Source organism: Chlorocebus sabaeus, chromosome 21, assembly GCF_047675955.1.
Source record: "Chlorocebus sabaeus isolate Y175 chromosome 21, mChlSab1.0.hap1, whole genome shotgun sequence".
NCBI lineage: Eukaryota > Metazoa > Chordata > Mammalia > Primates > Cercopithecidae > Chlorocebus > Chlorocebus sabaeus.
Window position 1 is genome coordinate 15,820,875 of NC_132924.1, and position 23,988 is coordinate 15,844,862.

Consider the following 23,988-nt stretch of genomic DNA (forward strand, 5'->3'; position numbering starts at 1 on the left):
CTGCTGGGCTTCAGCATGAGTGGGGATTCAAGTTCTGGGCTCGCTGCATCCTGGCATCACACCCAAGCCCCACCCACACCCACCTCATCTCAGCTGCCCAGCGCTCACTACCTTGGCTGACTCAATCCCTCTTCTAGAGACAATGCATCCCTTAATGAGATAGCCAGGTGGGGAGGGGTCCCCAGAGAAACTCCAACCAGTCTGTGCACTAGGGAGGAGCCACAGAAGTTCTGTGCTGTCTGCAGCAGGGAGAAGCCTGGCCCCTCCTCTTCATGGGTGAAACCTGGGATTCAGTCTGTGAGGTGGGAAGCGCACAGGCAGAAAGCACACTTCCTCGCTTCGCTAAGAGTATCTGTTTCCCCTTTTTTTTCCTTTTTGCCCAATAAATCCCATTTTTCTCACTCTTCAAATCATCTACAAACCTAAATGTTCCTGGCTGTGTGACAAGGACCCTGTCTTTGACTGAGCTAAGGAAAAGTCTCGCAACATTAGCATTCCCTCCAAATGTGCCTGTGGATTTGTACATTCTGTTTCTCTTGCCATGATATCCCTTGTGCCTAACTCTGTCTGGCAGGGAGTGAGTGTTTAATAAATAGATAAGAAAATAATTTTACAGGAAGGGAGAGGGGAAGGAGGGATGACAAGTTCACTAGCATTCAAATAAAGTCACAGCAAGGACTTGGTGGGGTGTTGTGAGGATGCAAGCCCACTGGATAAATGAATACAAGATACGAATGTTCCCTTCCAGCCTCGTTTGTTACATCTTTGACTTAAGCCCTAGGTGTTGAGCATTTTTCTGGCACTCTCTCTGGAGAATTGCCTGCAGATTCGGTTGCATGGCAGATTCAGCAGACTTCACACGCTGAGCTCTGTGCCGGGACCTGGCTGTTTTCTGGCTCAATCCTCTCAGCACCCCTAGAAGTGGGGTTTGGTATTCCTGCTGTGAAGATGAGGAAACAAGACAGAATTTAGGAGATGGCCCCAACCTGGCAGCTAGTGGCACCCAGTCCTGAGCTCCGGCCTGCCCTCTGGGCCCAGAACTCCTTTGGTGCCTGTGGTGTGACTGTGATTGCCTTGTGAGGTGGGGCTTACTATGTAGAAAGAGCCAAAAGTATTCAGCGAGAGATCTATGGTCCCGCATGGTGACTATACTTAATAACAGCATACTGTGCATTTCAACATTACTGACAGAGTAGATTTGAAAAGCTTTCACCACAAATAAATGTTGACTATGTAAGCTAATGTATATGCTAATTAGCTGAATTTAGCACTTCCACAATGTGTACATATTTCGAAACATCATTTTGTACACCATATATTTATACAATTTTACTTGTCAAATACAAATAAGTAATAAGAACAAAAGTTTTAAGAACTGTCGTAAAATGAAATCAAGCCATTTCTGCTACCGGACAGACTCGCCTTCCACGCTCCATGCCTCTTCTTTACTCCTAAAACTAACTCCCTGAACTCAAACCTTTGCTCCGGCGACCTTCACCGTACCCTGCCCATCAGCCCTTGGTGGCCCCTTCAACAGCAGGGTCTGGGCCATCAGACCCTCGGCCTTCCTACTGTGACCTCTGCCTGCCAACTTGTCCTGACGTCTCCCAAAGTGAAAATGCTCATGGGCCGAATTTGGCCCCAGTCCAGGGCCTCAGCTTGGCAGCATGAGCAGGGCCAGAGCTCTGGGTGCCCGAGTCATGCGTCATCCACAAGCAAGGGCACTGCTCATGCTCCCATTGCCAGTGGGCAAGCCAGGGCAGGACTCGATGTTATTTGTCCCATTAATCATGATCTTGGAGGAAAAAAAAATCTTGAGATGGCTATTTCAGCACACCACGTAGTAACTGAATGTCAGTCACATCAATCCATTTTCAGACAACAAAGGAGGCAAATTTGAAGAAGCAGAGTAAGTACTTTGCACCATGTGGCTGTTGTTCACAGATAGCCAGATGTTAATTAAAGAAGGAAAAGACTGAAATCACTCTATTACTCTGATTAATCCTTCACTCCTGTTTGCAGATTAAATGGTCAATACATTCTATCACTGCATTGATTCAAACTATGGGTCCAGGGACCCTCTTCCTCAAGCCTTCTAGACAGGATTTTAGTCATCTAAATTGTAACTAAATTTAGTTTGTCTTGTATCTGTATTTGTTCTTTCTTCACTCTTGGCAACCAACATAGACCTTGTTCTTAAGGAGTGAGAGGGGGCAGAACCTTTTTTTTTTTTTTTCCTTAGTCAACATTGTATTTCCTCAGGTATCAAACACATAAAGTGAACACAAAGGGATAGTACAGATTTTGGAATTAATTTTTCAAGTTGTGTTGGTAATGGAGTGTTGACACTTGTTGAATTTAGTTATTCTCTATTGCATCAGACAAATCTAAGAAGGAGTGGAGTCCTCATCCATGTCGTGGAAGTCTCATTAGTGATTTCATGCCAAGTCAAGGCCAATGCAGAGGAAGTAACCGTGGACCAGCAATGAGAGATTTGGCTTGTATCCCTGTGCCATCCTGACTCCCCTGTGACTTTCCCCATCTGTAAATGGACTGGCAGTCATGTTGGTTATTTGAGCAGAACCCTTGCAATGTGGCGTGCTTTGGAGAAAAGAATCAGCATGTGCTAACAGCCACTGAGGAGCAATGATAGCACTGCTCCTATTCCAGATGAGGACACTGAGGAAAAGAGTGACTGCTGTTCCTCTTGCTGGTGCACCGCTCTCCAATGACACTGGTGGAGAGTCAAGGAGTGAACTGTGAGAGGAAGCAATTGTATTGGAAAAATATCACCTAACCAGAAGAATTCCCCAGAAGCCCAATGTGATAGTCAACTGCATGTGTCAAATGTGCTGTGCCACAGAGCCCAGATATGGGATTAAATATTATTCTGTGAGTGTCAGTGAGAGTGTTTTGGATGAGATTAATATTTAAGTTAATAGGCTGCAGGTAAAACAGACTGCCCTTCCTAATGTGGGTGAGCCTCATCCAATCAGTCGAAGTTCTCAGTAGAAAAAATAAAATAAAATAAAAATAAGACTGACTTCTCTTGACCAAGAGCAAGTTCCCCAGCAGATAGCCCTCAGGACTTGAACCATAATATGGGGGTCTTCCCTGGCTCTTCAGCCTGTTGGCCTACCTTACGGATTTTGGACTTGCCAGCCTTTGTGATCATGTGAGTCAATTCCTTAAAATAAATTTGTTTATGTGCACACACACAAGCACACACAAACAATTGGTTCTGTTTCTCTGCTGAAGCCTGACTAACACACCCAGCCAGTGATTTTAAGGTTTTCTAGACCTGATCAAATGTACTGATATTCCGTAATGTCAGGCAGAAGCAGCTGACAATATTCCAGGCTGGAAATTGCCTCTCTGAGGTGCAAATGGTTCCCAATCCCCTCGCCAAAGGCAAGCACTAGGTTAAAGACTGTTACATTCAGTGCTTACTAATTAGTTGCTGTCAAAACCCTGGCCTCGTACCCCAGTCAATGAGGTTGAACATCCTACCGTAACCCCAGACAGTTGGGCTGTGACCAAAACCTATCCCCATGGGAGCCTGTAAGACACAAATGAGAAAACCTCAGCCTGCTCCACTTATGTTCCCAATGGGGCACACAGGAAGGGCAGCCTCACCACAGGGCTTAAAACTGGCCCTTAGAGCTGCATCCTACCCAGGAAATCTCTCCTTTATTATTGCCCCTCAAAATTTGATGCCAGTTTCTCCAATGTTTGATTCAAGTATTAGAAAATGCTTCTGAATATCCATTGAAAGAGATAAAGGCAATAATAAACAACTCTTCATTAAGCATCTACTATATTCACAGCACTGTTATATCCATGGGACAATAATGTAATAAACCTTCATGCTTAACTTTCCCATGCATCTTACTATTTGCTATTAACAACCATCTTCTGAGAAAAAGAATATAAGCACATGTTGTAGATAATGAAAATGAGTTTTAGAGGGTTCAAATTGAGTTGTGCAATGTGAGGCATGTGGAATTTGGATCCAGGTGGGCGGTTCATCCTAACCTTGGGAGTTTTACTACTATGAATCTGTCTTAGAGGAGGAAGCATCACTGACTTCCCTTGCATATTCATGGACTCAAATTCATCATTGCTTGGTCCCCAGACACCTCCACCTCTATATTGGCCTGCAGGCTTAGGGGAATTTTTTTTTTTTTTTTTTTTTTTTTTTTTTTTTTGACAAAGTTTCACCCTTGTCTCCCAGGTTGGAGTGCAATGGTGCTATCTTGGCTCACTGCAACCTCCGCCTCCTGGGTTCAAGCGATTCTCCAGGATCAGCCTCCCGAGTAGCTGGTATTACAGGCACCTGCAACCACGCTCAGCTAATTTTTGTATTTTTAGTAGAGATGAGGTTTCACCACATTGGTCAGGCTGGTCTCGATCTCCTGACCTCAGGTGATCCACCTGCCTCGGCCTCCCAAAGTGCTGGGATTACAGGTGTAAGCCACCACACCTGGCCAAGGGAGATTTTTATATGACCATTTGGAGGAAAATTCTGCAAGCAATATAATTTTTATTTTTAAAAATTACGTTTCCCTTATAATTTATAAGAAATACGTCAGTCAGGAGAAAGAGGCAGAAAAAAACTGGTCTTCTCAAGTGTTAATCCACAGTCAAAATTAAGCCTGCTCCATTTTGTTGCCACACTCGTAATCTGTGAAATACTTGTCACTGCATATGCACTTTGCACAGTTGAATTTATCATGAGTGAAGTGTTTCATTTGCTTTCTCAATAAGCTAGCATTCTACATTTCTGCAAGGGTAAGTATGCAAGTTTTGCATGTTAAAATATATACAGACGTCTCATTAGTAACTTCAAAATATTCTCAGGGCAGTTTCTGAGGCAGGAAAACATTTCTCAAGGGTCTGCTAGGTGCCAGGTGCTGGGATGGGGCCTTCACAGTAACAGACCAGGGGCTTCTTCACAAGGCCTTTTGTTTGGCAAGGTAGGGAAATAAGTATCAAATAAACAAGAAACTGCAGGACTATTATGATTGGAATGAAGACAGCAGCCATCTCAGGTGGTCCTTCAAGGCTCCTTTAGATCAGGGGAAAAGAAATATCCCTTAAGGAGATGGCATTTGGGCTGAAATATGAATGTGAGAAGGAGCCAACAATTCACACTGCAGACATGCTAGGAAGAGCCTTAGGCAGAGGGACAGGTGCAAAGGCCCAGAGGCAGGGATGCACTGGGGACAGGACGGAGGTCAGTACAGCAGGGATGCCATGGTTCCCTAGGGGGATGCATAATTCCTTTTATAACTAAAATATAATGAAACTATACAATAAGGTTTAACCTCACAAGCAAGTGCTCCAAGTCATAGCCAAGACAACATCAGATTACATCAAGTGGAAACTTGATTTGCGGGATTTCAGATGAAAAAGAACCTTAAGATTTTATAAAGAAAAGGAGTAAAAGTCAAATTAATAGGGGAAAAAATGGGGAGACAGTTCAGAAAGCACAGACGCACGTTAGGACTTGCAGGAATCATTTGAGAAAAGATACAAAATATACAGCTTTGCGCCCCACTTAAAGCGGTAAACAAATTCATTCCATACTTGGTTATACTAACTTCTATTTTACCCTAATCCTCAACAATGCTAAGGGAAAAGTCCAAAACAGCAGAGCATAATGCTTTCCGGAGGTGGAAAGCCATTCTTAGGCAATCATGATAAGGAACACGTACTTGTTGTCATTCATCGCAGCAGAGGAATCTCTGAGGAAGTGTCGTAATTGGTGGTAGAAACCTGAACAGATCTGTGAACTCCCAAAAGTTTTGTTTAAATTATTTTTAGTAGACAAATAATAATTACATATATTTATGATGTCCAGCATGATGTCTTGATATATGTACACACTGCCGAATGATTAAATGAAGCAAGTTAGCAAATCCATCACCTCGCATACTTATCTACTGTTGTGGTGAGAGCATTTACAATCCACGCTCTTAGTTTTTTTCAAACATAGAATATATTGTTATCAACTGTAGTCCCCATGCTGTATAATAAATCTCCTGAACTTATTTCCATCTAACTGAAATTGTATTTCCTTTGATCAACATCTGCCCCACCCTTCCCCACTCCTCCCCACTCCCCCCGGCCCTTAGCAACCAGCATTCTACTCTCTGCTCCTGTGATTTCAACTTTTTAAGATTCTACATATCAGTGAGATCATATAGTATTTGTCTTTCTGTATCTGGCTTATTTCACTTGGCATAATGTTCGCCAGATTTATCCAGGTTGTCACAAATGACGGGATTTCCTGCTTTTTTTAAAACTGAATAGTATTCCATTGTGTCTATAAACCACATTTTCTTTATCCGTTCACTCAGTGATGGACATTTATGTTGCTTCCATATCTTGGCTACTGTGAATAGTGTTGCAATGAACACAGGCATGTAGCTATCTCTTTGACATACTGATTTCATTTCCTTTGGGTATGTGAAATTCTATGCCTGTATCTTTCTAGTGAGCAGGTCTCAAATCTGTCTCAAAAATTAATTAGCTAATTAAAGGTAGAATAAACCACAATGCTGACCCCTATTTTATTTTGATCAAAATAAGAGATGTCAACCCAATGTTTTAATAAGTGAACTCTTCAAGAACTCTTCCCTGACAAATATTACTATTTGCTTCTAAGCAATTTCCTTTTGCCCATGAGTTGTAGTCTATGCTCTGTCACCACATTTCAGAAGTTGATGAACCTAGCAAACTCTGTCATCAAGACATGGTCCATGTTCCATCTTTCCAAGGAAGCTGTGAGAATGGAGCCATCTGTGCACTCTTCATGGAAACTGTAGTCATTTGCAATGGCTGCCTGGGGAGAGCAAGTTCAGTGAGTCAGGAGGTTCCAATTTTGCTCTACCTGTTTCAAGTTATCTAGTAAACTGCACTTGCCTCTGCTCATAAATTTCAGCAATCCCATTTTGGCTCCCAGATTTCCTGCAGAAGGGGTTATAATGATGTTATATGATTTAGTGATCTGACAAAAGCTTTGTCCCCACAGCTACAAATCTTAGGCAATCATCTGTTCCAATGTAATGCTAACCTTATGTGTCCCCTGAGTGCAATTTTCATGGCTACCAGAGACTCCCTTAACTGTTGTCTAGTTACATGTTTCAAGAAGCATGTCTTTGGTAATTTTTTTTTTTTTTTTTTTTGAGATGGAGTCTCGCTCTGTCGCCCAGGCTGGAGTGCAGTGGCTTTCGGTAATTTTTAATATAAACATTGCAGATATATCATGCTAATTGATACATATCTGCACCCTGACCCAAGGAGGAAAAATTGGCAAACTTCTAGACAAATTGGAGAAATTTTCATAAGATGAGCTTGTTTTAAAGCAATATCTACATGATACATTTCTGAGACTATGTATTTTCAAATGAAATGTTTAAATTGTGGGGTATTTTTTCTTCTTCACTGGAGAAGGAACTGTCATTTTTGGAGAAAAGTCTATTCCACTTAACTATTTTGGAAAATCTTAATTATGTTAATTAGTCTAAAAACATCATGTGTGCATGTGTTTGTGCACATAAGTGTGTATGTTTTTTAAGGAATAATGTTATGTTTTGCAGAAAGCAAGGCAGAGAAGAATGATCATCCTTAGCAATGAATCCCTGGAAACATGACAGGTTGACATTTTCATTGCAGTGTATTCATGGTTCATGGAACTATCAAACTGCAAAGTACTCACATGTCATTTATTTGAACAAGCCTAAGCATAGGTGTCCAAAGTCCCTTAAGTGACACCCACAGAGACATGCTCCTGTGCCTGATTGACTTTGCTAACAGTGAAGAAATATCTGTCTCTTGGGTTTAATACACAGTGAATCTTACTGGCCACCCCCAACCAGAGGCTGGAGGGCAGGGGACCCAGAAATAACACTGGTAGAGGTCAGCCTGATAGGGAGCACAGTAGGGCAGAAAGGGGGGCAGAGGAGGTCCTTGGGGCCAGTGGGGAACATCTGGCACACACCGAATGTTCCTCTAGTCATGGGATGGCAAGAATTAAACAGTTCTTTGTAGTTCTCATTCAGAACTCTTAATCTCATGAAAAGGGATCAAGACCTAGATGAGAAAAGTGACCTCCCCAGGACGCCCAGAAAAGTAGCTGTGGGTTGTCAGCAAGAAAGTTTTCAGACTCCTGGTACACAACTCTTTATTCCGCTAGGTGGACTTGTCAGCTCCTCTCAGGGCAGAGATGATAGTCTGGTTGTGGAAGAGAACAGTGAAGTATCCCCCACCTGGAGTCGACCCTGAATTCCAGCTTGAGGAATCTTGCGAGTTGTCTCCTTGGGATAGTCACAGACCACCTCTGCATGCCTGAGATAAGCGGTCTCGACCTGAGGGGCAAAAAAGCAAATAGTGCTCCAGAACAAGTGAGCTCTTTTTACGAAGCCGAGGTTAACATTCTTGTAATCCTTTTTGGCTTGGAAATGGAAAAAAAAAATACAATCAGGAAAATGAGAATTAGATTTGCAAATGATATTTTTATAAAAATAAGATAATGCAAAAATCTCATTTTAAAATTTGTTTAAAATGTATCCATTATGTTTTAATGATAACTCAGAGTTATCCCTGAAGAGGCAATAGGAGGAGGCAGAGAAATGCCCCAACTTTTGAACTTGGTATGATGTACATGGATGGCAAAGTTACCCAGAAACATGTGTTCTAAGCAGAAGGAAAGGTCACTGGTTTATACAAACTAAACATCCTAAGTAGAATGTCCCGAGGAAGAGTGCACAAAGTGGTCATCTAGCAACTGCAAACCACGACTCTAAGGGCCTCTAAGGGCCTCTGACATCAGCTTTTGGCCTTAACTTCCCCCTGGCTACGATTGAGACAGGATGATCTTGTGGTGTAAGAACCCTCTGAGGCTGAATCCCTGCCAGGTGATTCAGGGCCATGCAGAAAGCACTACCCTGCTTAGTAGAAATTCCTTCCCCAGAATCCTCGTTGGCTTGCCCTCAGGATCTGAGTTTACTTTGTTTTACTCAAAGGTGATATCACCCAAAAGGTGGGGAAGGCATTACACATTCTCTCCCCACTCCATTTGGAAATCCCCTAACAAGCATTACTAAAGCCCAGCCCTGCTTACCTGGTGAAATCTCATTAATCTCTTGCCCAGGGCACTGCAATTCCAGTGACTGGTCCACGTGGAGAATTGCTAAAGGAGGTTTCTGTGTGCATTTCAGCTGCCTTTGTAGAGACAGCTCAGCAGGTGATGCCGCCAGGCTGCCCTCAGGAGAGGCAGGTGCTTCACAGCTTCTGCTCTGCAGGCTCGACATCAACATGTGACACTGCGGGAGGAGCGGGCACCTCACCCTCCACAGTGCGTGGCCAGAACAGTCATCCAGCCCACACAGCACTTTCTGTTCCACAACCAGCCCAAACTGCCTTTGCAATGCATTGGAAAAGCCACCCTTCCTCCAGCCAGTAGCTGCTATCTGCTGCAACACAGTTGTCAGAAACACGTAGATCTACAAGGCCTGTTTGTGAAGAGAGCTCCAGGATTTGATGCCCTGAGTGGTGGGTGGACCAGGGAACATGACACCCCTTCACAGTTGTGGGACCTCAGTGTCAGAAGCACCAAATGATGTGTCTCACATTGCACTACCTGAAATGAGTTAGCTTTAGTTCCGGGGGCTAAAAATGGAAGTGAGAAAGGAAAAACCAAGACTTAACACCACAGCCAGCTGATAATGGCCCGAATGTTCAGGAGGAATGACAATGTTTTAAGAGAAGAGCCATCTAAAATGTACTAAGAACAAGCAACCCTTGCTTATGAAAAAGTGGTTAATAAAAGTGTGAACTGGCAAAAGGAAAAGATGATTGTAGCTAAATCTCCAATGTGATGCATACCTATTGGGTGCTGTTACATCTGGGAGTATTAGAAACAGACAGAATTAGTCTTCCACAGATCAGTGTTAGGAGGTTTGTCAATAAAATGTCTCTCACCCAAGATTGTCAGGGACTAAAGTCATAATGTCTAACATCACTAATTGTCAGAAAAACACAAATGCCACCATACACCTTACGGAGTGGCTAACATTTAGAGCACTTACCACACTAAATGTTGGTGAAAATCTGGTGGGAACATAAAAGAGTACATCTCTTTTGCACAAGGCTGACCATTTTTAGTAAAGTCCAGCACATACTTACCATGTGACCTGGCAATTTGATTCTTGACTATTTGCACAAGTGAAATGAAAAAGATGTCTTCAGAAAGTCTTGCACAGAAATATTCAAAACAAATTTATTCAAAATAGCAAAAGATGAAAACCAAAGACATACCATGCCTATATGTATCCTTAGAAGGGTTTTGTTTTGTTTTGTTTGTTTGTTGCTAAAGTCTTCAAGTTTTTCTTCCCCCTAACACAGGCAGATACACAGGAGTACCTGCTTTTCCTTTTAGATTTTCACCTGACTTTTAGGGTCACATGTATGTGAGCTGAATATGCTTTTCTTAGAGCCATTGGAATTTGCAAGAAGAGTATGTCTACTGGCATTAAAATGAAAGTATTGCCCAAAATGTCAATAGATATTTTCCAGGAAAGTTCAAAACTTATTTTTAATACACACACTCACATGCACACACACACACCCATGCCCATACACACAAACACACAGATTTTCACACAAATAATTATCTATACTGAAGCCTTATTATTGGGTTCACATATTTAGGTTAAAAAACTGAAAACAACCCTAAAACAAGCAAGTGTGTCCACAGTTTTTTATGTGTCTACACAGTTCAATATTATTCAGCAATAAAAAGAAAGCCACTACTGATATACACATGAATGTGGGTGGGTCTCTAAAACAAGGCTGAGGGAAAGAAGCCGTGAAGTCTTTTCTACATGTATGCATTGGTTGGTTGGTTGGTTGGTTGGTTGGTTGGTTGGTTGGTTGTTTGGTGCTGACAGGAAGCATGTTGTTCCGGATCCAAGACAGACCTAATGATTCACAGAGCATCTTGTGTCAGCTCCCCCATGCAGCCCCTCCCCATGGGGCAATGCAAGAAGAGCAGTGAACACCTATGCATGTGGTTTGGTTTGTGCTACAGGAAGCAGCTCCAAATCATAAATCTTGCAGCTTATGTGGGTGGCTGGTACAGCTGCCTGACTCCCCTCTGGAGGAAACAGAGAAACCTGTCTTTTTTTGACATAAACAGATCCTCTCGGGTGGGAAGGAGAAGCCTTCAGGTCCATTGCCCTTTGGAATGTAAGCTAATGGCTGCACAGCAGATGAACCATACTGTCTCTGGAATAACTCCCCATCTCTAACTTCTTAGACATGGTTACCATCAATCATCCTTCAGCCCAGGTGGCCAGGACTTTTTGCTCAAAAGCCCAGATCACACAAAAACTTGAAAATATTCATGGAGTGTTGTTTTTTTGACAGAAATCAGACATAAAAAACTCCATATGGTATAATTTTGTGTTAGGAAATACAAAACATCGAAGTGAATGTGTAGTGATAGAATGCAATCAGCAGCTTTCTGGGGCTGGGACAAGTTGGGTGATTGACGGCAAAACGAAAATTTCTGAGATGATGGTATGCTCTATGTCTTAATTTTGGTCGTAGTTTCACCACTGTCATATTTGTCAAGGCTTGTCAAACTGAACACTTAAAAGTAGAGCATTTACAGTCACGCTGGAATCCTCAGCAACATTGTTGATAAGCCCAGCTTGGATAGATTCCTTTGAGCTGTTTACATGGAGACTGGTGGGCAGCTTCCAGCCACACTGGTCAATGCTCCTACTTGTATATCCCTCTTTTCTTTCTTCGACTTACATACAAATAGTCAAGTACTGCATAATAATATTTTAGTCCATTATGGACTATATTATAGTGGCCCCAGAAGATGATAATACTGAATTTTTATGGTACTCTTTCCATGTTTAGATAAACAAATGCTTCCCATTGTGTTACAATTGCCTAGAATGTTCAGTATAGTCACATGCTGTACAGGTTCGTGGCCTAGGAGCAATAGGCTATACCATATAGCCCAGGTGTGTTTAGGCTTTATCTAGGCTTTACCATCTAGGTTTGTATAAGTATACCCTGCCATGTTTGCACAATAACAAAATGGCTTAGTGACACATTTCCCAGAATGCACATCAGTTTGTTAAGAGATGTGTGACTGTGTATGACTTGTGTGCTCGGTTTCACGATATGCACGATATGTAAGTCAAATGTTCCTATAAAGTGAGGGTACCAAAAACTGGAGCCTCTCATTTTCCATTTCTTATAGCATATCACATGCTCTTTGAAATGATAATAATAATAATAATAATAGAATCTCATGTTTGAACACACTGCCGCTGTAGGATGGCTCCCCACTCTCAATCACTATATTAACAACATACGAATGAGTCCAGTTTAGGGAGTTAAGGCTCTGCATCATGGTGTGACATAGCTAAGGCTTCATTGAGCTCTTCCTTTACGTTGGTGTGTAGAATACTCAGAAGTAATACAGCTTCTGTTTTCCTTTTTTTCTTTTTGCCATATGATATTAAAATTGATAGGAAAAGTGCAGCTTCTCTAAAATTGCAACATGGAGTTACAGAGGAATGTTTAGCGCCTTTTTTTTTTTTTTTTTTTTTTTTTGTCTTTCCAATAGCCACTGTTGCTAAAGAATGGAAATTAAGTCATATCCTTTAGCAACAGAGTGATACAACTGAGCAAAATATTTTTAAAATAAATGTTTTTCTTACATTATAAAGATGACATGTTGTTGTTTGGGAACATTTAGAAGATACAGAAAAAGTAGAAGGGGAAAATATCAGACTACACTCAAACTCTTGAAAATTGGTTTCTGCCAAAAGGCCCATAATTCTTTTAAATGCCTTTTCCTCACCCCAGTGATTGCTTCATTTCTCTGCTGTTTAGACTCCTCTATCTCATGAGCCCAGAAAAACTCACTGCTCTTTGTGTTAGAAATCAACATGATTTAGAACTGTTGCATTAGAATCTGGTTATCCCATATTCCATGGAAATGACACATATTATAGGTTGAATCCACCTGGATAATTTCCTGTAATTCCTTAGTCTGGAAACATCTTGTTAACCCCAGCCACCTCCCACTCATTTTCACACCCATCATCACAAGCTTTTCTTGTTAACAGAATTTCTAAGTTGCACCCACCTGTCCACACACATGCACAGAATTCCTTTTCCTAAAATGGCCCTATTTTAAGGAATCTAAAATATTCCTCAAAAAAATCATGAGAAAAATAAATTCCTTCTTCTACAATGGAAATAGAGGAGAATCAAATATATACAAATCTTGTCTTTGTGGATTTACAGTAGGGAATGTAAGGCACAAGCACAAAAGCACTGAGCTGAGGCAGAAAGTAATGGTTAGCTTATAGAGTAAGCAGAAAAAACGATTCTGAAAACACTATACATGTACACTACAACTGAACGATTAAGTAAAGGAATGGCAGGTGGTAAGAGCCAGGTTTCTCACTGTCGGAGAGGCAACAAGCAAGAGAAGAGGCTCTAATGACCCATATGGTAATGGATTAGACTTGGAAACATCACTGTGAATTCATGTTTATCTTGATATAGAAGTAGGCACACATAGAAATGTGTACACACACAGGTTGGTATGCATATGTATTTTCTTGCTCTGTCAGGTGAAAGTGCCTGCAAGCAACTATACCCCAGCCCCAGCAAGCACAGACATCCTGCACCCAGATCTAACATCATTCTCTGATGAAAGGAGCCAGAGGTTCTCAGAAAAATTGCTGATTCTAGGACTGGAACAGAAAATAGACAAGATGATCCTGAAGCATCTTACTGTGCCAAAAAGTGAGGAAGTGCTGAAAATAAAACCCAAAACAAACAAACATGATGGGGGCATGTCAAAGGAACACAGAAACCAACTGGAAAAGGTCTCAGTGGCCAAAACTGAAACAATTTGAAAAACAAAATACAGTAACATTGGATGATAATTCAAAATATGAAATAAATAAACATGAGTCCATACTGATCAAAATAAAACACTGAATAAATAAATAAATGGGGGTGAAGAGACAAATGTCCTAGGCGGGAGCATTCCAAATAATTTATGTAGAAACTCTGGCCTCTAGAAGATGGAGCAAACTCCTCACCCCTTAAGTGTTGATTGTTCATAGTGTCTTCCATCTAAAGAGTACAGTATGAAAAGAAAAAGAGTAACTTGACAGTGGAGAAACCTCACCAACATAACCTCAACCAGAGATCAGGGTCAACAGCAACAGGGCGAAGTCATGCTGACTGTGCTTACCTTTGACAGGACGTGATGAAAATGGTCCACTATCTCTGTGGCCTTCCTCCCAAGAACCCATAACTCCAGTCTGTTGATGAGAAAGACGTTAGACAAATAACAGTTAGGAGACATTACACAAAACACCTAACAAGTACTCCTCAAACTGTCAAGATCATCAAAAGCAACAAAATTCTGAGAAACTGTCACAGCCCAGAGGAGCTGGAGGAGATACAATGACTAAATGCCATGCAATATCCACAATGGGATCTTGGATCAGAAAAAGAAAATAAGGTAAAAATTAAGGAAATCTGAATAAAGTACAGACTTTAGTTAATAATAGTGTTGCAATGTTGATTCATTAATTGTGACAATGTACCATACTAATATAAGGTGTTAAGCAGGTATATGGGAACTCGCTGTACTATCTTTGCAATTTTTCTATAAAATAGAATGAACCTAATGCCTATCAATCAATGATTGGATAAAGAAACTGTGATATATACATATACATACAATTTTCTTTGTGTGTGTGTGTGTAGTATTTTCTTTGTGTGTGTAGTATTCCACACACACAATGAAATACTATGCAGCCATAAAAAGGAATGAATTAACAGCATTTGCAGTGACCTGGATGAGATTGGAGACTATTATTCTACATGAAGTAACTCAGGAATGGAAAACCAAACATTGTACGTTATCACTGATATGTGGGAGCTAAGCTGTGAGGACACAAAGGCATAAGAATAAAACAATGGACTTTGGGGATTTGGAGGGGAAGAGTAGGAGGAGTGTGAGGGATAAAAGACTACAAATGTGGTGCAGTGTATACTGCTCGTGTGATGGGTGCACCAAAATCTCACAAACCACCACTAAGTAACTTATTCATATAACCAAATACCACCTGTACCCCAATAACTTATGGAAATTTTTTTAAAATTATAAATTAAAATTAGAAATCATAAAATTTACAATTATAAATTAAAATTATATAAATTAAATTAATATAAATTATAACATGATTGTTACAAAGAAACAAATTTTTCTATAAAATGAAATTATTCTAAAATGGAAAGTCTATTTAAAAACAAGTAAATAGAAAGAAAGATGGAGATTCAGAGGGAAGAGAAGTGAAGAAGCATTTTTATGTCTATCGATATGCATTTGATCTTCATGGCAAGAGTGCTGTTCCTATTTTAACTATGAAAAAACAGTAAAATTCAGCTACTTATCCAGTGTCACAGAGCAAATTCCAGTTGATATAAATATTTGGATGTTTATTCTGTACTGTTTGGTATACTTTTCTATATCTGGATTTCCTTACCAATAAAAGCACTCACTGCTGACTTAAAAGAATGACAGCAGAAAAATTATGGGAGGAATGAAAGATATCAAATCTCCATTCAGCAATACATTCCTATAACTTGCCTGGTACTTGAGAGCTTTCAAGATGCTTGCATCAAAAGAAACTATCAACAGAGTAAACAGGCAACCTACTAAATGGAAGAAAACTTTTGCAGATTACGCATCCAACAAATATCTAATATCCAGAATCCATAACAAACTTTAACAAGTCAACACACACACACACAAAAAACCTCATTATAAAATGGGCAAAGGACATGAACAAACACTTCTCAAAAGAACACGTACACTCAGCCAACAAGCAGATGAAAAAATACTCAATTAATCATTAGAGAAATGCAAATTAAAAACCACAATGAGATACCATCTCACACCAGTCAGAATGACTACTATTAAAAATTCAAAGAACAACAGATTCTGGTAAGGTTGCAGAGAACAGGGCTCACTTGTACACTGCTAGTGGGAAAGTAAATAGTTCAGCCACTGTGGAAAGCAGTTTGGAGATTTCTCAATGAACTTGAGACAGAAATACCCTTCAGCCTAGCCAACCCATTATAGGGTATATACCCAAAGGGATACAGATCATTCCACTGAGAAGACCTATGCATGCATATGTTGATCACAGCACTATTTACAATTGCAAAGACATGGAATCAACCTAGATGCCCATCAGTAGTGTGAATAAAGAAAATGAGGTGCATATATACCATGGAATACTACACAGCTATAAAATAACAAAATTATATTCTTTCAGGGTAATGGCTGCAAGTCTAAGCAAATTAAGACAGAAACAGAAAACCAAACACCACATATTCTCACTTGTAAGTGGGAACTAAACATAGAGCACACATGGACACAAAGAAGGGAACAATAGACACCAGACATACTATTCTAGGTGGTGAAAATTTTCTGCATCTTGGCTATGCAATTGTATTCATTTCTCAAAACTCATTACAATATGCACTTAAAAGTTGGTTTTTTAAAGTATAAATTCCTAAACCTGACCAAAACATATTTGCAATAAACATCTCCCCGTGCCTTGCCCCACAGACATGATATCATGCTGTTATAATAATAGTGTATATACAATTTTTTGAGAACTGTCTTCCCACTGGATATACTTTTTGAATAGCTTTCCCTGTTGCTGCACTATTGTGAGTCTGACATGCTGCCATTCAGGATGGTCCTAGGCTCCACCCGCTGGAGGAAAAACAGCTAATCCAGTGAGATCCAACATGTGATAAGACCAGCATCCTGAGTGTGCTTTCTGGTGTTGTGAAAGTAACTGATGTGCCACCAGTCCCAAATTCACATTTTCGCCGTAAGATGTCTGGGGGATGCAATCGTGTCAGAGAGCTGTGAGGCATCAGAAGTGAGGCTGGCATAGACCCCTCTGAGCAGGCCAGGGATGCGTCTCTCCTCCCCTTCTCTCAGACACTGCCTAGTGTGAAGCTGCTGACTCCATGCCATGTGTACTTTTAGAAGTGAAATGCCCCAGCCCACTTCACTCTCGGCACCTATGGATTGGAGTGAACACTGAAGTTAGCAGACATCTGAATAAGAATTGACAAGAAATCCAAACAGAAAAACCACATTCCCTTCCAGTCAAGTTAAAGCCATAATTTTAAATTAATCACTCACATTCTGTTCAGAGATTATTTTCTTGGTCTATGGCATAGTCTCCCAGGATATTTATAACTGGTAATAAAAATTATGAGGGCAATTAAAAATACCAAGACTCAGGTTCCCCACAATGAGCCAACCAAATGGACCATCATGCATCCCGAGGGCAACCATTAGGTGCCTTCTCTATGGCCTCTTCCAGAGGGCTTCTCCAATTACAAAAGTCTATGACTTGTGATGACATAATCTCCTAAAACCCCAAATCTTCTGCAGATTCTTCCAACTCCAGTAACCCCCAAAGCAGGGCATACTAAATGGATAGTCAATTTCCTTCCCAGGGGATAGAGTCAGAGTCATTAAAAGTAGTCTTTAATGTGAGAAATTGAAAAGGAGTTGGGAAAGTGATAATAACTTCTGCAAGACCAGAAGAATGTCATTACAGACATGGGAAAGCAGTAAGAACGCTGCTCACTTGGGGCAGTTATTGATTGATGGTGAAAACATAAAGGAGTTCATGGGGAATGACACAAAGCTTTCATGCTATGAGGAGTGACTTCCAGGGTAATCAAGGTCCTGAAGGAGATGTACTCTAGGGCAGGTGAAGGAGTGGCCACTTCAAACAAAAAGAACAGCATAAAAGGGGCATAGAGGGGAGAAGCGGTACTACAGGTAGGGAGGAGGGGAGAGGGTCACACCTGGGACAGACCACAAACATTGGCAGAAAGAGGAGGGGGACAGAATAGAGCAGCCCAGAACTATGGGTGCCTTTCTTCCCATTGTGCAATTTTTTGTTTGTGTGTTTTTGTTTCTGAGACAGAGTCTCACTCTGTTGCCCAAGCTGGAGTGCAGTGGTGGTGCTATCTCGGCTCACTGCAACATCCATCCCTCAGGTGCAAGCAATTCTCCTGCTTCAGCCTCCCCTACTGAGTAGCTGAGATTACAGACGCCTGCCGCTGTGCCCCACTAATTTTTATATTTCTAGTAGAGATGGAGTTTCACCATCTTGGCCAGGCTAGTCTTGAACTCCTGACCTTGTGATTTCTCCACCTCGGTCTCCCAAAGTGCATTTTTTGATGCTGAGTAAAACTGAAAACTGTGCCCCAGTGGAAGGCTGTCATCCCACACACCTTACACTCATGAAGTTTGTCCCCAGTGCAAACTCTGATGCAGAACCTAGTTGATTTTTCAACTGGATGCTTTCCCACATTCCTGGCATTCATGAAATTCTCCCCCAGTGTGTGTTCTTTGCTGCACTGTGAAGCAAGAGACACAGGGAGCCTTTGCCAGCATTCCCCACGTTCACAGACATTTTCCCAGCACGGAATCTCTGGTGCTAAAGAAATACCCACCTCGGGCAGAAGGCCCTGCATGCTCTTTACATTCATAATGTTTCTCTCCCTGTAGACTCTGTGATGCTGAATCGGGACAAAGGAAGACTAAAACTACACCCACATCCTTTACATTTGTAGGGCTTCTCCTTAGTGTGAATGCACACTCATGCACGGAAAAGCATGTTCATATTCCTTACATTCAAAGGGTTTCTCCCCGGTGTGGGTTCTCAGATGCTAAATAAGTTTTTCATTATATCTGAAGGTTTTCCCAAAGTCCTTACATTTCTAGGGCTTCTCTCCATTATGAAGTTTCTGATGTTGGAGGAGGGATTTTCTTCCCTCCTTTCTTTCCTCCTTCCCAATGCTCGATGAAGACATTGTCCACATGCTTGATATGAGTAGGGCTTCTTCCCAGTGTGGATTTTCTGGCACCATGACCATTTCAACCCATATCTGAAGCCTTTCCCATCTTCTTTCCACTGTAGAGTTTCTCAAGAGCAGGGATCCTGTGGTGCTCGTGAAGATCTGAATGTCAGTTGAAATATTTGCTACATGTATGGAATATCTGCATCCTAGCAATGCTCTGAATTGCAATGAGGTGTGTGCTGACTTCACTTTTTCCCAATTTCTTGGCTATCTCCTCTTTAGAGGGTGGAGGGTTATAATCTTGGGCTGTCAAAACCCTAAATTCTCTGCTTTTTAATTTGGTTTTCTTCCCCGTGTCGTACGGCTGCAGCTTCTCTGAACCGTCCCTGAGGTCAGAGTCCTGGGGAACATCAGCAATGCTGCCCTGGACATCTGACACTCAGGCTCCTCTGGAATGTTCAGCTTTGGACCTGGTTCCCACTCCCGATCTTGGTTTTTCCACCTATGCAGCATCTCTCAGAGCCTCTTCATCCATGGGTGCCCAAGGATCAATGCTGTTTTTGTTTGTTTGTTTGTTTGTTTGTTTTTGTCTTTAGTTTTCTAAAGTTCAAGTAAGATATGTTTTGCTTTGTAATTATTTAGGCTTATCTTGTTTGGAGAACACTCAGCTTTTTTAAAGTGTTGCTTTATGCTCTTTGTCAAATCAGAGACATTTTCAGCCTTTGTTTCTTTAGGCAGTTTCTCAGCCCCACGCTTTTAGTCCCCTCCTTCTGGGACTCTGATGGTACAAATGTTAGATCTGTGTTACTGTCTCACAATTTCCTCACTGTTGTTCATATTAGGTAATTATACTGCTATATCTTCAAGTTCACTGATTCTTTCTTTTATAGTCATCCTGTTAACAAGCATATCCAGTAAGTTTTAAATTTCAGTCATTGTATTTTTCAATTCTATCATTTCCTTTCAGTTCTCTTTCACAGTTTCTTTTCTTTGATTCCACTTCTACTTTTTAATTTGTTTCAGGAGTACTTGTAATCGCCTGATACAATCTTTAGCAAAAAGAGCAAAGCTGAAGCTGAAGACATCATACTACCAGACTTCGAAATACACTATTGGGGTTCAGAAAACAGTAGCCCAAAATGAAAGCCTCAGAATCAGCCTCAGAAACAAAAGTTTTTCTTTGACTTTTCATGCCTTCTTGTCTCTCAGTCCCATTCTTTCCTGAGGCTTGCCATAGAAACTAGAATTCCCATTCGCTAATGTAACTCATAGAAACCAGAATCTCTTTTCCCCAAAGACAGTCATAAAACCTAAACATAGTACTCTAATTTTTTCTCCACCTTGCTATGTAAAAGCTAGCCACAGAAAAAAGTTACCTGATCTACCTTGCTTGACATAGCAAGACCCCCCATTCCAGAGAGGATCCTGCTCTGCACCCAGAAGGAAGGAATGCCGCTCAGAGAGGCTAAGAGGAATACTGACAGACAGGCCTTGCTGGGTTTCCCCACTCCATCTATTAGCATTACATCATGTCCTTTTTGTCCACTCGTATTTCTTCAAAACTGTTCACACTTTGCTGAACCCAAGCACAGAAGTGGACAATTTCCCCTGAATCTTCATTCTGAAGAGGTCTTCATTCTGAAGGTCTCTGTTTACACATGTTAAATAAATGTGTATGCCTTTATTAATACACGTTTTGCAAGTTGATTTGTCAATGAATTTTCTGAGGGCATAGGGGGAAATCTCCTCTTGGTCCCTGCAATACTGCAAAGCTATCATGGCCAAAACAATATGACACCTGCACAAAAACAGACACATAGACCAACAGAGTAGAATAGAGAGCCCAGAAAGGAATCCACACATCTAGAGCTAACTGATTTTTAACAAAGGTGAGGAAAAGGCAGTCTCTTTAATAAACGCTGCTGAAAAAACTGGATATCCACATGCAAAAGAATGAAAAAAATCCACTCAAAATAGATTAAAGACTTAAATGTAAGACCCCGAACTATGAAAGAACTAGAAGAAAATACAGGGCAGATGTCCATGACGTTGGTATGGGCAAATAATTTTTGGCTAAGACCTCAAAGGCATAAGCAACAAAAGCAAAAATAGACAAATGGAATTACATCAAATTGAAACGCTTCTGAGGTAGGAGAATGGCGAGAACCTGGGAGGCAGAGTTTGCAGAGAGCCGAGATCGCGCCACTACACTCCAGCCTGGGCAACAGAGCAAGACTCTGTCTCAAAAAATAATAATAATAAAAATAATAAGAAAATAAAAAATAAAATAAAAAGCTTCTGGACATCAAAAAAATCAACAAAGTAAAGCGATTACTCACAAAATGAGAAAAAAATGTTTACAAACTATAGAAGTAGATTATTTCAATAGCCCTATCACTAAAAGGAAAATTGTGCTAAGAATTTTTAAGTGAAATATTAATTTAATCAAGGTTTGACTTTCAAAACGAAATCTCTAAACCCAGACAATTTCACTGGAAAATTATACCAAAGTTTTAAAGAATTATTAGCAATAATTCTACACAATCTATTCAGGAAAATTGAAGAAAGGAGGTTCATTTGCCAGTTCATTTTATGAAGCTAGTATTATCATGATGCCAAAACTAAACAAAGACAAAACAAAAAAAGGAAAAAAGAAGGCCAATATCCCTCATGAATATAGACACAAAATTCCTTAACAAAATACTAACAAATAGAATTCTGTAATACATAAAAAGAAGTATACACTATAACTACGTGGCATTGACTCCAGGGTTGCAAAGCTAGTTCAATATTCAAAAATCAATCAACATAATGCACCATACCAACAGGCAAAAATGAAACAATTACATGGTCTTAGCAACCAAAGCAGAAGAAACATCTGAAAAAAAAAATTCAACACTTACTCATAGTGAAAGCTCAGAAAAATAAGAGTGCAGGTGAACTTCCTCATCTTGATAGGGACCAGCTGCAAGAAACCGATAGCTCACATTACACCTAATGACGACAGACTGGATGTGTCCTAACATCAGTAACTACATAAGAATGTCTCCTCTCATCACTCTTAGCCAACATAGTGCTAGGCATTCTCACTAGTGGAATGTAAAATATTTCGATGTAAATCTAACAAGACGTGTGTGTGACAGACATAACACATTTATGAGCTGGAAGACTCAACACAGTAAAGTTGTAAATTTAAATACTGATTTAATGAAATTGCTATTAAAATCTTAGCAGGAATTTTGTTGATATAGACAAGATTATACTGAAACTCATAAGGGAAGGCAAATAAATTAGAATAGCTAAAATAATTTTGAAAAAGAAATAAAATAGGGTAAACAAGTCCATTCAATATTAAGGATTATTATACAGCTATAGTAATCAGGACTATTTGATGCTGGTAGAAGGACAGACAGAGATTTAAAAAACAGAACAGAAATAAACATAAATAGGCCCAACTGATTTTTGACAAAGGTATATAAATAATTCAACAGAGCAAAGATAGCCTTTTCAACAAATGATGCTGGTGCAATTGAATATCAATAGGCAAAAGTAAATGAACAAATGTCAAGTTAGAGCTAAGTCTCATACTTTATATAAAAATTAATTAATGATGAATCACAGACTTATATGTAAAAAGTAAAACTATAACTTGTTTATAAAAATATTCAGAGAAAAATGGAGGCATCTTTGCTTCTATCTAGGAGGAGCTGAATGAGTGAATTACCTAAGCTTCCGTCTAGGAGGAGGTCTGTTAAACATCATGTAAATACAGGAGACGATACATCGATGATAACTGAAACCAATGAAACAGACAACAACGACAGAGAAAATCATGAAGCCAAAATCTGGTTATTTGAAAAGATCAGTAAGTTGGCACAATTCAAGTCAGATTAATTCAATAAAAAGGACAGAAAACAAATTTAAGAATAAAAAAGAGGATACACTCACAGTTCTACAGACAAAAAAAAATTAAGAGGATATAATTAATAAGATTTTGTCAATAAAACTGGCATTTTAATAAAATAGCAACTTCAGTGAGAGACATAAATTACCAAAATTGACTCCCAAAAATAGAGAATATGAATGACTCTGTATTAACGAAATTTAATTTGTAATTAAGATCTGTTCACAAAGAAAATTCCAGATCTCAATGGCTTACCTGATGAAATCAACCAAACACTTACCAAGAAGTGACAGCAATTTTACACAAATTTCTCCATAAAATGTAAGAGAAAAGAATATTTCCCAGCTTACTGCAAAAGCTCAATATTAGGCTGATACCAACACCAAACGAAGATATTGTAAGAAATGAAAGTTAGAGACTAGTAACTCTCATGAAAAAAGTCACAGTAAAATTCTTTGTGAAATATTAACCTATCCTCAGATACACCAGGCCCTGTGCCTGGTCTGTATTTTGAATGGGAGGATGGGGGACATGGAAAAAGAAAAAAATATCAGCAAATAGAATTTATCAAATTATGAAAAGATATTGCATCATGGCCTAAAGACATTTAACCAATGAATACAAGGTCTAACAATGAAATTCACCATTTTAAAAAATAAAGGAGAAAAGTCTTATGATCATTACTACAGATGTCTGTATGTGTGTAATATAACATAACACATACATAAATATATGATACATACATGCACATATACATGAGCAATGATTCTATCTATTTACAGATAGGTAAGTTTTTCATAGATACCCTTTATCAAGTTAAGGAAGTTTCTTTCTATTCCTAGTTAGCCAAGATTTTTTAAAATCATGGATATGTGCTAACTTTTATCCATATCTATCTATCTCTCTATCTATCTAACTACTTATCTATTCATCTATCCATCTATATATCCAAATATAGATGCCTTCCCCTAAAATTAGGGACAAAGGAGGCAGAATGTCTACTCACTGCTTCTATTAAATTGATGGCCCAGGACAATAAGGCAGGACCAATTAATAAACGTTATGTATATTAGAAAGGAAGAATCAAACTGTGTCTTTTAACAAATTACGTGTTC

The 23,988-nt window shown here is 39.9% G+C and overlaps 1 protein-coding gene across 16 annotated transcripts in view; it reads right to left on the reverse strand.

The window, feature by feature from the left end:
- Window positions 1-23,293, reverse strand: part of LOC103226108 (uncharacterized) — a 46,550-nt gene extending 23,257 nt beyond the window's left edge. For 2 of the 16 annotated variants that reach the window (XR_005237168.2, XR_005237149.2), the window contains exons 1-4: window positions 23,154-23,293; window positions 22,694-22,762; window positions 21,873-21,934; window positions 14,306-14,375 (exon numbers count right to left, since the gene is read on the reverse strand). Coding sequence is in view for 9 of the 16 variants with exons in the window: in XM_037988259.2 (XP_037844187.1) it covers window positions 6,719-6,847; window positions 8,274-8,458; window positions 9,128-9,329; window positions 14,306-14,375; window positions 21,873-21,919 (633 nt within the window). In the remaining 7 variants the exon portion in view is untranslated. Of the gene's footprint in view, window positions 1-568; window positions 941-6,558; window positions 6,848-6,923; window positions 6,973-8,171; window positions 8,459-9,127; window positions 9,330-9,541; window positions 9,647-10,260; window positions 10,986-13,583; window positions 14,185-14,305; window positions 14,376-21,872; window positions 22,042-22,693; window positions 22,763-23,153 lie in introns of those variants that run through there. The other 14 variants (XR_005237148.2, XM_073008881.1, XM_037988259.2 and 11 more) reach the window with 14 other exon arrangements.
- Between the last annotated feature and the right edge of the window lie 695 nt (window positions 23,294-23,988).